The sequence below is a fragment of the Drosophila albomicans genome, chromosome 2L (genome assembly GCF_009650485.2).
Source record: "Drosophila albomicans strain 15112-1751.03 chromosome 2L, ASM965048v2, whole genome shotgun sequence".
Classification (NCBI taxonomy): Eukaryota; Metazoa; Arthropoda; class Insecta; order Diptera; family Drosophilidae; genus Drosophila; species Drosophila albomicans.
In genome coordinates, this window is record NC_047628.2 from 15,791,563 (window position 1) to 15,807,424 (window position 15,862).

Genomic DNA, 15,862 nt, shown 5'->3' on the forward strand with positions numbered 1-15,862 from the left:
AAGACGCCCACAACTTGCATCATGCTCCAGACACCTGGCACCTCAGTTTATCTTGTTCCTTTTGGCAAATCCTCAGCTTCCTACATGTCTCCACGACAACCCAACTAATGCCCTGACATGGCCCAAGACTTGGGCTCAAAAAGAAAATATGAAAAACTTGCCAGGATAAATAGCTAAGGGTAAACTATTAAATACCCTGTAAGGCGCTAGTAATTATTTTCTATTAAGATGTTTCATTTGCTTCACGTTTTAAGCAAAAATAGAATAGATATTTCAACACTATAACATGGCAAATAGAACACGAAGCATGGCAATAAGAACTATATATCGTCGACGAATACATGATAAAATACTTAATGATATAATTGGAATAAAAGTACTTTTGTTAAACTAAAAATATTTAGTAATCAAAACTTTAAAGCATGTTAAACTTAAAAATTAAATGGAATGGAACCGTATACAATTTTATATTATTTATTAATAAAAACAACTTTTGTTAATTTAAAATTATATAATAAAATCTTTAAAGTTAAAGACTGTATACAAATTATTAATGAGTTAGAAAAACTATTTAAAAATTCTCGAAGTATTCATTCAATATGAATCTCATTCAATAATAAGTTTCAACTGGCAAACTTTATGCATCCCACTTTCCTATTTCTCCCTAGAGGGTATCAAATGTAGTAAATCCTCATCATCATTATCAGCATCATTATTATTTACTCCCCCGCCAATGGAAGCTGAAAGGAAGCTGCTCACTTTGCAGCTGCTGCTGTGCATTTGATTTGAAGCGTTTCTCGTTCACGTTTAATTGAGTTTATTGATGCATATTTGAAGTCAACCAACAAGCGAATAAACGAGAGAGAGAGAGACAGGGGGAGAGCGGTTGAGAGTCATCTGCATCGATTGTAGGCAGGCAGCTTTTTTTTACAGGGGATTGGTTCGGCACTCGAAAGTGCAAAATTGCAATTAATTAAGCGCATTTATTTGCACACTCAATGGCCCGTGAGGGAATCGAACGCGTGCCATGCAATTCAAGAGTATCTCATGGATACATTTCATAGCTAAACTGAGTGCGTACTGAATTCTTTAATCTCTAGCATATTTCTTGCAAATTTATGTCAGTTATTTATACAATTCTGAGCTCCAATTTGGTTTAATTCATCGTTAATCATTCGTTCGGCACATCTCAACTGTCGCTGAATGGCCATAAAACAATTTCGAAACCAGTTTTGGTTCTTAAGCGTGGCTTAATCGACATCAATAAAATACTACACAACCCGTTTAATGAAAAGAGGCGAACAACTCGTATTTTAGGCTTATAAATGAAGTCAAATGTCATAATTTCAACTTAATTACACGGATTTCGATGCTATCTTTCGCAAAATACATAAAAATAACTATTTAAGTTTTAATTACTGCGAAAAGAAATCGACAGAGTATTTAATGCTTTATCCATCAATTTTACAACTGATGCGAGTTGAGTGCTCAGTTAAGAAACTTGCTTTAAGAGCATAAATTATTTGCTTTAATTGACTATTTTAATTAAAAGAGAAGTGTTTAGTTATTGCAAAGCTTTTGGCTTTATTATTAATGAAATCATGAGATATTTAAGAGAGATTGTAAAAGTTGATTGCACATTTTGATAAAAGATTTTGCCTTATTGGTTCAATTTTCAAATTTTTCCATCCTGAAACTAGAATTTTTGTAGAATTCTGATCATGATTTAGGAATAAACTTCCTTGGTTGACGTCATATAATATTGATGGAAGATTATATTCATGATTTCGGCATAATTTTTACCTACTTTATACTTTATAAAATTTTTGCGCTAATAACATAATTTCATAGTTTATATTTTCGACACATGTTTTATTTGATTTTAAAACCTATTTAATTCAATTTGTAGTAGTAAATATTTTATCCGCCATGCCATAGCTCTGTCAATATAACAAATATTAACAGATAATATACCATTTTTTACTCTTTTAACATTCTTTCAACATTTTCAACAGCTTATGTTATGGTTCTTGAATATCCAAAACTTAATTATGCATATGATGAACGGCTTCAGTGAATGACACCATGTAATCATTCAACTGACCTCATGACTGCTGTCGAGTTGATGACCAACTGGTCAGCCTAAAAACTGTAAAAAAAAAACCGAGAAGAAAAATCTCCGCCTACACACAGACATTGAATACGGCAAACACACACAAACACACACAGAGACTGTTCTTATGGGATGCTGGCTGGGTCACAAAGAGTTCATTAAACGCAGCGCGTCTAATTAACGCGCAATCGAGTTAATTTCTCTTCTAACCGAAGCGGTTAATTAAGAGCGCAGACGGAGAATGTTGCTGAGTATGGGAATTTTGTGGGGAAGCTCTACACTTTGCTTGCTATGCTGGATTGGCAAATTATGCGCTAATGTGTCAGCAATTGGATGACTTTTCAAACTATTTTTCCACATGCAGCTCTTCTCATATTGGCATTCGATGGACGGATGCCATCGAGTCGTGGTCACGGCTGCATTCTCTGGTCAATGGTAATTCAATTAAGTGACGCCAGCGGTTGGTCCATTGTTTAGTTTGTTGAACCCATCGAAGCTGAGCTGAGCTGAGGTCGGCTTATCGCCGATTCATTTGTGAGAGCTGCAGTCGCGGCTGCAGCTATAAACTTGCCGACGACTGACTGATCCGCTTTAATGCTAATGCCCAGTTCTCAGCAGTTGGTGTGAGAGTGAGCGAGACTGAGCATTGGTTAGAGCGAGAGCGAGTTGGAGAGCTTAACCCGCATCTGGAAGTCCAAATGGAGCGCCCGCAGTTTCATCGCGCCATAAACCAGGTGACTTTAGTAGCTCACTAGCGCAGCGGCAGCTACAACGGCAGGTGTGCGGCTGTCCAATTGGTCAGCGGTTCAGCGAGGGGAGCAACAAAAGTTACACAATGTATTGTACAAATGCAATGGGAAATAGTCAAGTTTTTTATAAATTTATATTCCCATTGTATAAAAGGTATACTTTTAAATTTGTTGTAAGCCAATAAAAGATTAAAAAGTTGTGGATAAGAATTTCAACAAATTTGAAAAATTAACGCTGAGTAAGTTTTGGGCGATTGTTAAGTTGTTCTCCACAATATTGTTTTCGAAAAAAAAGGAAATATAATACGAGCTAATAATATTAAATACATTCTAAAATGAATCACTAAATTAAAACTTCGAAAATAACAACTAAGCCCAGAATGAAAACCCAAAATTATATGACATGATGGTCTAATTAGTATTTCATTGTAATCCCAAATTGGCGTAAATTAGACTCTAAATATACACGCTAAATTTCGAGTTACAATATCGTTAGCAAAAGATGTATGCTTGAACAGCGTTTAGACATCAACTTGATAAAAACCGCAACTATTAATATTTTAAATATTTTATAAAAATTCTAAAAATATGTTAGAAAATATTAGATTGCTTACTTAAGTAAACGAATTTTAGGCAGCTTATGGATAAAGTATTTTGAAATGTTTTCAAAATATAAAAAAATATTTGAAAGAAAAGTTAATACATTTTTATTTTTTATGAAATAAATGTATGATGAAATATAATTTAAATACTTCGAAAAAAGTAAAAATATTGATATTTAGTAGGAAATAAATAAAGTATCAAAATATAATTAAATTTTTTTTATTTTTTATTTTAAATTTACTAATTTAACTTTCTAATTAAATAGTTTTCAAATGACCCCCAAAAGCAATTTCACTAGCAACCCTCGCTTGCCACTCAGCCAGTGGCTTAATGTCAACGCCTTCCAGTGCGTCCTGCTTATCAATGGAGCACCATAAAAACGACAAATATGACCAAATGCATTTGCATGCAAAGCGAAAACACTTGAAAAACTTGAAATCAAACTCAAAAACCTCAAAGCACAACTCAAAGCAAAAGTGTGAAAATTATAATAGAATACAATAAAATTGTCGGATCTGTGGCTTTCCTTCTTGACTTGATTGCAGCCTCTTGAGTTGTGTGCATAAAGTAGCAAATCTAACGATTTCAATTAAAGCGTAAAATGTTGTGTGACTTAGACACTCACCACTCGACTATGAGGAACGGCAATCATTCCGTTTCATGCAGCATTAAATTACGTTTTTATTTCGTTTGCCGTAAACCGGAAATTGCGACATACGCACGGAAGTCAAGTCAATAAATGGCCGCCGCCGCTCCACAACATTGCTTCACCCACCATCTACCATCACCACCGCCTCATCACTTCCCCTTACTTCCTGCAACTTACAGAAACTAGTTATACGAATCAACAGAGGAAAAAAGGGGAAAAGAAACATATATCTCAACACATTTATGAAACTTGAAATGTCCGAAAAAGCGCAAGGCAAGTCAAAATGAATTGCCTTTCCCGCTTCCCCGCTGCAATCCCCTCTTCCCTACCATTCACCTGCAGAATAACCCAAAAAAAAAATTGAGCAAGAAATTGCAAAAAATTGTTTTTCAATTAAAAAGTTTTTTGCTGCTGTTGCTGCTGTGTGCAGACAAATTTGCCATTCAATTTGCCCACAGGACAGTTCAGATTGTGTGTGCGTATGCGTGAGTATGTGTGTGTGTGGGTGGGTGCGTGTGTATATGACAGACGAAAAAGAATTTTGAAGCAACAGACAGCGATAACAATTATGTAGCAGTATATTTTTGATAGAGTAGAAGGCTTTCCACATTTTCATTTTTCGTTTTTTAAATACAATTTGCAGTATTTGATTTTATTGCCATCGATAAATTAAAAAATATGAAAAAACATGTTTCAATAATTCTCATATACTCAATTTTTTTTTCTAAAAAAATGATTATTACTTTTAATAATGTGATATGTAATATGTGATAACTTCATCTATTTTTTTATTGGTATTCATTTGAAAATAATATAAGCTTTTCATTATTATTGCAACCGCTGCCCTAAAATATAACAAAGCCCATCTTTTGTATATCGATATAGTAGTACTACATTTTAAATATACAATAGAGTAGAAAATATATCAGATTGACAGACAATTATCTATTTATTCGAGTCACCTTAAACAATTTTCTTTCTTTCTTTATTTTATTTATATCCACTAATAATTCTTTTCAAAAAGGTACAATTGCAAAAGCCTACATATATAATAAAAATTTTAAATTCATATTATAAAATTTGTAAAAGAAAGATATAACTTTAACAGAAATTATATTAATAGCACTGAAAAGACGAAAGTATGACAAAGGTAAAGGTTAATTGTAAACTATAAAATAAAAAATATCTATACATAAAAAAAAGTGATTTACTTTAATAATCTTATCTGTTTGCCATTATTCTCTAACGACCATAAAACGCAATGAAATGTCCCGAACCAATTGTGAGCTCATTCTTAAGCGCTCTTGCACGATCAAAGTAAATCTCCGTTTACCGATTAGCTCGTACAGTTTTATCTACCCAATTCTTGTATTGATGGCCACACGCAACGTTTTTTCAAGGTGTTAAATGCTCTATGCCCAAGAAAAGGAACCTACGATAAGGTTGTCTTGAAGTTTGTATAGCATTTAGCGCTATGCACAAACACACACACGCACACAGCTATAAATTAGGCATAGTGTGAGCATATTTGATGGCCAACAGCACCTGCGCTTGATACCCTCCCCCCACCCACACACGCACACTTCCTGGGCGGGGTCATTAGGCAGTCAAGGAGCATAGCAGCAGCAGAGGAAAACAGGAGTAGAAAATATTTCGGGCATGTCGCTAACCCGCATGCCACACACATTTTGTTGTCATGCCACTCACGTAGTTGCATGATACAAAAACCGCAACCCCAAAAAAAATAAGAAAGCTAAAGTTAATTTTGCTCGACTGAGACATATCCGCTACTAATGAATTAAAGTAATACAATGCGGTGTAAAATATACCAAAATAATATACTGCAAAAATATCAAAATCTGTATTTAGAATATTGATGTAGACATACATTCCAAATATACAAGGTTCTCACAAATAAAAGCAAAAAAATGTAGTATTAAGTATACAAAAAAATATACGGCAAAAATACTGACATTTATATTTAGTATATTGATATAGCCGCTACCCATGAATAAAAGCAACACAGTGCGGTATTAAAACTATATCAAAATAATATACGCAAAAATACTAAAATGTATATGTAATATATTGATATACTACTACATTTAAAATATACCAGCTATCCATGATTAAAACAAACACAGTGCGGTATTAAAAGTATACAAAAATAATCAACCTCAAAAATACTAAAATGTATTAAAAGCATTATTTGGTATATTAAAAAATATACAATAGAGCATTGCTTGGCAAAGCAGCTAAGACCCGATTGCAGTAGACATTTTTTTTTACAATATGAAAGTGTTTCTTAAATTATTTCTACAAATTTGATATACCCTACTACCCTATGTGTAGAGGGTATAATAAAACTCCAAACTTCGAACCCTTGCCAGGTCGATAAGCCGCTTTTGTGGCGGCGTTTTTGGCTATTGCTAATCTTAACACAACATTTAACTTCGATGGTTGGTGGTTTGGCTTGGCCAGTTTTGCTTTTTCGCCCCGGCTATCTTGGTGGAGCAACACCCACCACCACCCACCACCAAAAAAAAGCACAACTCAATGGGATAGTTGCAGGCCACGTGTGCAACATTAGATTCGTCTCATTGCAGCGTCGTGTTGTTGCACGCGCCACTCGGAAAAAGGCAGCAAAAGTGTGGAGCGTCTTGCCAAAATGCAATTGACTTGAACTAATCCAAATATTATCGCAACCGTGCAACAACTACAGCAACAATTCGATGTCATGCGGCAACATCATTAAAAAATTGTGTGCTTTTGATTAATAACAAGAACTTGGCACGCGTTTGCCTCTTCTCCCTTCTCTCTGTTTCCCTTGCATTTTCTCTGGGGACGGCTTTGGGCTTTTGATCAATTTTCCCCCTTTTTCTTCTTTTTGGTAAATATTTGCGAGAAGCGATAGGAAATTTACACTGTCATCTGGCAAAGCGTAAAGAACAAAAAGGGATTTATCAAACCAAATGATATGACAATTTGTAATTGCAACAACTGTAAATTGAAGACAACAAACACACACGCACACACACAAGGGTTTCTTTTTCTTTTCTAGCGTTTACTCGCAAATTGGCGTGGGCAGGTGACAAAAGTGCTGAGGAATTGGGAAATGTTTATCTTGAAAGATACGACGGGCGGAACAAACGAGCCACGAACTGCAACGGCAACAACAATATTCTAATGAACAGCTGAAAGTGGGACACGACGATAAGCAAATAGAATTGTTTATCCAAGCGCATAAATACACATCATCATCATTGTAGGTGCAGCACGGAAAAATTATATTTCTTCTTTAAAGTTGTCGCTTAGGTTAAATTGAATTTTGTTATTTACCATTTTGCTTTTTACTACATATTATGAATTATTTACTATTTGTGTTAATAGCATTTAAGTTCATATTTAATAATTCATTTGAATTTATTGAAATGAATCATTTATAATATTTCTTGCATTTAAATTTATATTAAATTATTAATTTGAATTTTTTGGTACCTTGATTTATTTAAATTTAATGTTGAAAGAATTTAGATTCCCATTTTACTATTCATTTGAATTTGTTTTGTTTTAATGTTTAATATAAATTATGATATATTTTTAAAGTGAAAAGCTAAAAAAAATCGCTTCGATTAAAATTGCATATGTTGGATTAAAGTAAGTTTGAATATTACCGATTTTGCAACATTAATTAATTAACTGTGTTTTGTAAACACTCTCATATACATAGGTAAGTTAAGCTATTATGTTAATATCTGTCATTCCGTTATGTAATCTCGAATTAAAACAAAATTTTGATTTTACTTATAATAATTTTATTCATAATTTATCAACAATTTTTTAATTGAATTCTTTTTTAATATTTCTGATGATTTTCTACAGAATTTAGAAACATAATAAAACAGAAACATTTTAAAATATTTAATTTTTTTAATTTTAAATTTTAATCTTTAATAAAATTCAATGCAAATATCTTATATAAAAATTAAAACTAAAATAAATTTATATAATTGTATAATTGCATACTATGTTTTTAAATTTACTGATTTTGTAATAATATTTGTTCTTTTAATTTTATTAATTTTCCATTTAAATCTTATTATTATTATTATTTTTTTTAAATTTTCCATTTAAATTTTATTCATATGTTTTATTTTTTAATTTTTTGTTTTCTAATTTCTTGTATTCATTACTCACATTTTACTAGAATCATTTCTATTTCAAGCAGTTGAATTAGACAAATCTATTGTTAGATGTTGTAATGTCAATTTCCAGTTGATAAATTGCAGTTTTAGGTTTTGCATTAGAGCTACGCCTCATTGCACATTCCATTCCAATTATAATTTCATACCACGGCCAAAGTTTAGTAGAAGCTCTCTGTTTAGCTGCTTTTGGGTTGTGGCAATGAACGTTGTTGCCAACGCGTTGGCTCATTAGGTATAATTTATGAATGCGACGTCAATAAAATGCAGAGTGCCTTGGTACTGTATTTATTGTCTGTTGTCTGTTCTCTCGATGACGACAACTTTCTAAATATTTGTCAAAAAAAAAAAAAAAAATCGTAGCTACTTAGGCATGCGCACAATTTATAATGCAATAAATCAGATGCAAATGGCTTTTACACAAAAGACGAACAAAACGTCGCGAGCCAATTATTTTAATCGTTTTTCGTCAAGGCAAAAGAATGTGAATGGAACAGAGAAAGAAATAGATAAAGAGAGAGAGAGAGAGAGAGAGAGAGAGAGAGAATGAGAGGGAATTGAGCAATTCGGTGTGAAGTGCTGTGGTTGCGATGCTCTTTAGAGCCAAAGAGCTTTCAACACCCAGTCAAAAAAGAAAAGAAAATGTTTGACAAGCAGCGCACTAAGAGGAATGCAGTCTTAATGGCATCTCTCTAACTGCCTCTCTTTCTTTCTACTTCCTTCCCGCTCTCTTCTTTATACAGCACCGCCTTTCCCTCTCACTCACTCTCCATAAAAATACCAAAAATTACTTTCACTCCACAAAGTGTGGCCCCAAACCATCAGCAACAAAAACAAAATCAAATCGAGTAGCGCGTTTCATTGAGGGGAAGATGGAGAAGGGGGGGAGAGGAGCTCGGGTGGAGGCGCCGCTCGTAACATTCGACCCAGCGATACAAACAAATTATAAAATCCATCTATTTAATGTACCACAACGCCAAACATACAACAGGTGAGCATATCGAGGCGCCGCTTAATCATCAAGTGTTAGATTGGGGCTCCCAAAAGAAATGAACCTTTATAGTTGTGCGATTGAAAGCTGGTTAGCAGAAGGTTAGGTTATACAAAAGGTTGAAATCTATTTCTGGACATGTGAAAAACAACCGTTGAATTTGAAAAGATCGTCATGAAAAATAAAAATCCCAAACAAACTTGGCGCCAGCAATAATCGAAGCATTGTTCAGTGCAAACTGTGATGGTGGGAGGAAAGTTAAAGAGACCTTTTAACGGGTCAATTGGGTGTTAATCATGGGCAAAAAGCGGTGAAATGTATGAAAGAAAAGTAAATAGCTTTAATCAAGGTAAAGTCAATAAATTTATGTGGGAGTTCGTTGAATGCTGAATACTTAAAAATTGAGATGCTTGAGAAGGTAGGAATTAAGATACGAAATATAGAAATTAATAAGTGTAGATTGATAAAACATTAACATTTGCACCGCAGAAATAAAGTAAACTACATTATATTTACATTATATGTAGTCGCGATTAAACAGTCAAAGCAGATAGACATGTTTTATTTACTCTTCCGCCAAGATCTTTCCTCACGTTCCACTTTGTTCAATACTAAAAATACTAATACTAATAAAAGACAAGACTAAAAGGAATTTCAAGATATACTCAGACCAACTTTACAACCGAGCAAAAGAAATTTTCATGTATTTAAACACTCTCTATGTTGAATAGAATGTTAAAGAGAAAGAATGTTAATGTTGAGCTTAATAAATAACAAAAGACATTTGAAAGGAAAAAAGATGAAACTGTAGTATTATAATTTCAGTTAAAGGAAATTAGTTTATGTGAAGTTAAAGCGGTGTAATTTTAATTCAGAATCTAATGCATAAATTTGTGCGGAATACAAGTTAGACTGCTCTTAAAGAAATGTGATTTTCATCTAGAATTTTGAAAATAAATTCTTTATTAAAAATCACATTTATTTCAGAGCAGTTTCAGTTGTATTTGAGCATTTTAACATTAAACATTAAAGGTAAAAAAATATATTGAATAATTGTAATATGAGTTGTAATCTAAATTCAACGAGTTCTTCTTCAAATACACTTCTCTCCCGCCCTTCCATTTCCGTATTTCCCATCACTCTACTCCACATTCCAATGCTGTTAATCTTGCTAACTGCTGCCCTTACTCTTGCTCTCATTATCAATTCATCTACATAGTCGGCTGCTTATCAGAGTCCACATGACAGAGCATCGTTAGATCATTTTGGGTTGAGAGACAAATTGTGAGTGCTCCGGCTTTAATTCTGGCTAAAAGGGCACAGCCTAAAACCCTTTGGCCAACTGTTGATGGCCATTTGAGGGTCGTTGTTGTTACTGTTGTTGTTGTTGTTGTTGGATGGCGACAACAATAATTCAAATGAGCGCCACATTATTCAAAGTCTTGTGACAGTCAGGCGGCGTTAACGAATCGAGTCAGTCACACACAATTCTCTCCCTCTATCTCCGTCTTTCTCTCTCTTTCTCTCTCTCTGCTCAGCTTCTGGTAAACTAAGTTTTGATTCATGGTGGGCACTCATTGAAGTAGTTTTGTGTTGTTACTGTTGCTGCTGATGTTGCTGCCTCTGATGATGGCTGTTGGTTGCCTAATCGCCAAGGCGACACCTATGCTCGCTCGTAGGCCCACGTTATCCACATCATCAAGCGGTGGCAAGGTAAAGCAAGGCGAGAGACTCGACTGTTGCCCACAGTTGCCAGACCGTAACTAAAATGAGATGCCAAACAAAATGCAATTACGTCTTTTGCCTGGCTCGTCGTCATCGTCTACCCTTTTTGGAGAGTAGCTTGGACTTCGAGTCTTTGGGTCGTTGGAGGCCAGCGAATAAAATTCCTTATCGCGCCGATAGTCGAGGAGAAGGGAACGCGAGGTGCGAGGAGAGTGCGAGATAAGTGCCGGCAACAAAAGGCGCTGCTGCAATTAATCTTCGCTTCTCAGTTGCCTTCAAGGTGAATTGTGTGGCATGCGCCCTCGGGCCACAGCACACACACTCGCACACATGCGTGTGCTTCGATGCGAATGCGAGTGTGTGCGTAAGCTACACTGAGAGAAAAACTACTGAGTATATGATTTTAATACTAAATATAATTAAATCGTGCTCATTATTACGGTCACTTTTATTATTTGTATTCATTAATTTGCTTAATATTGTTGCTATAGATCAAAAATATAAAAAATTTTTATACTAAATGCAATTATTATGATCATTTTTATTATTTTTATTCTTTAGTTAACTTATTTATTTATTTAATATGGTTATATGTAATAAAAATGAATACTATCGTATTTATAAAGGCTTTCGACTTTACTTAATTAAAAATTTTTAATAAGCAAGTAAAAAAGTTGCAATTGAGTGTGCCCTACTCGGAGATACCCACTACCCATTTTAAGTAAAAGCAAGACAGAGCTGTATTATTCTTAAAATATACCAAAAATATACCACAAAATACTGAAATATAATGAATGTTACATATTGTGTATTGTTACATTTAAAATATACTTTATATGGTGTATTGATTAATTCAAAATATACTATATTTGGTATATTGATATACATTCAATATATACCATAGAGTACAAAATATAGGCGGAATTTTTTCTGATGAAATCCACCTAATCTAAATTAGACACTATATTTTTAGTTTAATATTTGTATTTGCTATAATTTGCTTGAATACATTTTTTTTCTGCAAGTGCAAGCTGTCTGAAACTCTGGCCATGTCGGACTGCATTCAACTTTAACTCATTGAATTATAAATTATTGTTGTTGTGGCTCCTTTTGGCAAGCGTGTGGTAAACGTGGCCAACAAACTTTGGCATTGGCCATTGACAGCTATTTTCTGGCTGCTAACCCCTCGCTGCCTGAATGCGTGTGTGTGTGTCTGACCCCAATGTAATTTGCCTTATGATTTTTGCCAGCCTAACTGCTGGCAACGTGTGAAAAAATCAGTCAGGCGTAAGTGCGTCCAGAGTTGAGTTTTTGGGTAGAGGAAAGGGATGCGATGGAATGAACGTATGTTCAGGATTTACCTTTTGTGCATATCAATTTTTTGGCCAACGAATGCTGTCGATCGGGTGCAGTCGAGTGTAAGACATGGACACCCAACTAATCACCTGGAAATAATTTCTATCTATGCGATTTATTGATTTCGTCTGACATTGAAAACATTGATAACTTTATTTTCTGCTACAGCTGTCGATTAGCTCTCAGATGAAGTTGTTTGCGCACAAGAAAAATATATGTATGTACATACAATACATATTTTTTTTTTTTAAGTGAAATGCAACTTGACCCACATTTTCGTTTGAATTTCATCTCTTGTGGTTTTTGGCTCCCCACTTTTATCTGAAGTGCACTCTGAAGCATTTTATTTATTGCACGACTTTTTTTCTAGCGCTCTTGTCTTGGTTCTGTTTTGGTTTTTTTCTTTGCTTTGTCGCCCCGAAAGTGTTTCATAACTCAGAGCTGAACTCCCAAGTCTCGGTGCCCGACCCAGCAGCCAATGGACCACACGTTGTCAGCGTCATTGTCAAATGTGGCCGCTTTTAGATATGATGGTACCATCTTCTTTCATCTCATCCACTGAGCAGTGGGCAGGCAGCGTGTGTGGCTTTTATTGTCTGGCCATAAAAAACAACAACAACAACAAAATCGACTACAGAATGAAATGAATTTTTTCTGTCTACTTGTTACATTTTGAGCGCTCTAATTGCATAGACTGTTGCCTCATCTAATGGAATTTGCTGACATCTCTTTGGAAGTAGTATTAGTATACACAAAATCAGTGCTTGCGATAAGAACGCAACGGCCTTGAGCTTGATTCTGTTTTGTTGATTTCCAAATAGACGTGACAAAAACAAAATTCGGCAAAAAACAAAATATTTATTATTGAATGAAAATGTCAAAAATCTAAGCTTTAGCTTGTATCAACATTTCAACAAAAACACAATAAAAACCTTTCATAGAAATGGTATCAGTATCTGGCTTAAGAACCTCTTTCAACGTATGTGGCAAATTTTTGATGTTCAGTGTTGTAAATATCTAACTTATGTTTGTGATTGAATTAACCCTATGTTTTCACATTATAATCCTCCGACTTTGTTGACAATCTCAAAAAATTCTTACGTAAAGCATTTGAGATTGTGTTAAATATTACAAGCCGTATAACCTAATGCAAACACCTCTCAAAGTCGACGTGATGATTCTAGAGCCTTTATCAGCACACACAAAAAAAATGCTTACTGCTTTACTATTGAATGACTCATCGAGGGGATATTCTGATATTTATTCAAAGTAAAAGATATTAATATCGAAACAAATGCTTTTACAATCATTCAAAAATAAAGTTTAAAGCCCAAACCAACCGCGAACTCTTGTCGCAATACTTTGAACTTTCTTTGGTTCTTCCTTCGCTTCACACGAGCGATTGGTTTGCATTATCGGACGTATCATCATCTTCACAGACTTGAAGCCGACTGGCCAAGTGTTCCATTGACTAGAAATAGCATTTAGATTGCTAACAAAACAAAGTGAAAAAGTAATCAATTAAAACTAGATTTCTTGCACTTATTTAATTCGTTAACAGCTCACCTTCCTATGCCATTCAGACCTTCGTCAATCCACCAACCGTTACTAGTTGTCTTTTCCTCTGTCCCCTTATTGGAATCGTAGGCTAAGAACTTGATGCCCAGTGAATTGTGTAATCCATTTCCAGCAGTTCCATCATAATCACCCAAAGATAACAGCTTAAATCTGACATTCTCATTGCCAATTTGAAAGTTATTGTATCTGGCATAACGCGTTCCGTTACTTAAACTTTCAAGAGCTATGAATAGTTCGTGCTGCTGAACTGATAACAATGCATACAAATTGCGAAGTCCAATGAAAAAACTGTTCTCCAAGTTGCCAAATCCATCTTTGTACTCATCCATAGATCGATCAAAATTGACATCATCGTTGATGCGTCGTTGGATTATTATCCATCCAGGTCCGGCAGTTGCCGCTTCACAGATTACTTCAATAGTTTTGTCACTTAACTGAATGCTATGAGTTCCGGCAGATTTTCCATCCGGTAAACAATAAGTTGGGTAGGTTTTCAACATTTCGGGCCTTAAAGCGGCAATCACTGCTATCATTTCTTCAAATGATTTGGTTATGTTTATTTCCTTATCTGTTATAGCGATTTCGTGTTCCAATAATCGTATCTTCGTCTCTATTTCGCTCGGATAGTCTGTGAACCCCGACTTAGAAGTTTCAAAACTTTCTAAGCTACCCTCGTTATTCGAGTTATGGGCATTAAGCTTCGTAGCACACGCCAGCAAAATAATCACAATCGTTGATAGTTGTGGCATTATAACTATAACTTTTGATCGCGCGATTATATAAATAATTTGATGTGTTTACTCCGCAAATCATTAAAAGCAACTGTTGAGACAAGCTTGTGTGACTCAGTTTTTTATGCCATGTCTTAGCATTTCACAATTCGTTCGAAAATATAGATTAACACGACTGAATTATTCGCAGCATATAGTATATGTCGGAGAGTAAGTAATGCAGATGGTTCGATGGCTGAGGCGTAGACAGTAAGACGATCGAGAGGGCAGTGTGCTCTAGAATTCGCCTGTGAAAGCATCGAAACTCGCTTCGCGATAATGAATAAACGGACTTCGGTAGAACAGACTCCGACATATACGATTTTGAACAAAGGCGAGTGATGAGATAAACCAATAGTAAGAATAAAGAGTATAATAATTACGTTAATAATAATACTAATACTAATAATAATAATAATAATAATAATAATAATAATAATAATAATAATAATAATAATAATAATAATAATAATAATAATAATAATAATAATAATAATAATAATAATAATAATAATAATAATAATAATAATAATAATAATAATAATAATAATAATAATAATAATAATAATAATAATAATAATAATAATAATAATAATATAATAATAATAATAATAATAATAATAATAATAATAATAATAATAATATATAATATAATAATAATAATAATAATAATAATAATAAATTCATAGTAATAGTTAAGATTGTATTATATTTGAGTGTCTTTCTCTTAATTTTCTAATAATAATTAACTTGAACTTTTTCAAATTATTATTACTGCTCTTGTGTGGAAAGTAAACAGTAGCAATCTTTCAACACGACATCAAAATAATCACAATATTTGCTCACAAACAGAGCTCCCTATTATATATGCACATATACATATTTGATTATTCCCAGAACTTTAAAGATTGTAAATATTCCACAACGTCTCAATCAGACAGATGCAATGAATAAGCTAATAGATTTGTATACCCTATAAAAAATCATCTCATATTCAACTCGTATCAAATTAAACAGTTTGTTTTAATAAATTCACTTTCGATTACAGGGTAGGCAGGCAGTTGAGCTACAGCTGTGATGAAACGAATAAAGAACAACATATTATAAAATATGTATATAAATTTAC

The 15,862-nt window shown here is 33.9% G+C and overlaps 1 protein-coding gene across 1 annotated transcript; it reads right to left on the reverse strand.

Moving 5' to 3' along the window:
• Positions 1–13,628: 13,628 nt before the first annotated feature.
• LOC117565124 (fibrinogen C domain-containing protein 1-like) lies at positions 13,629–14,804 on the reverse strand. Its single transcript, XM_034244091.2, has 2 exons — positions 13,955–14,804; positions 13,629–13,880 (listed from the first exon to the last, which is right to left on the reverse strand). Exons 1-2 carry the CDS (start codon positions 14,713–14,715, stop codon positions 13,712–13,714), a joined length of 930 nt encoding a protein of 309 aa, XP_034099982.1. The 5' UTR covers positions 14,716–14,804; the 3' UTR covers positions 13,629–13,711.
• Between the last annotated feature and the right edge of the window lie 1,058 nt (positions 14,805–15,862).

Coding starts and splice junctions, on each gene's coding strand:
- LOC117565124 (XM_034244091.2), bottom strand. CDS start 14,715: ATGCCACAACTATCAACGATTGTGATTATTTTGCTGGCGTGTGCTACG. Junction 13,881..13,954: donor GGTCTGAATGGCATAGGAAG/GTGAGCTGTTAA, acceptor TTGTTTTGTTAG/CAATCTAAATGCTATTTCTA.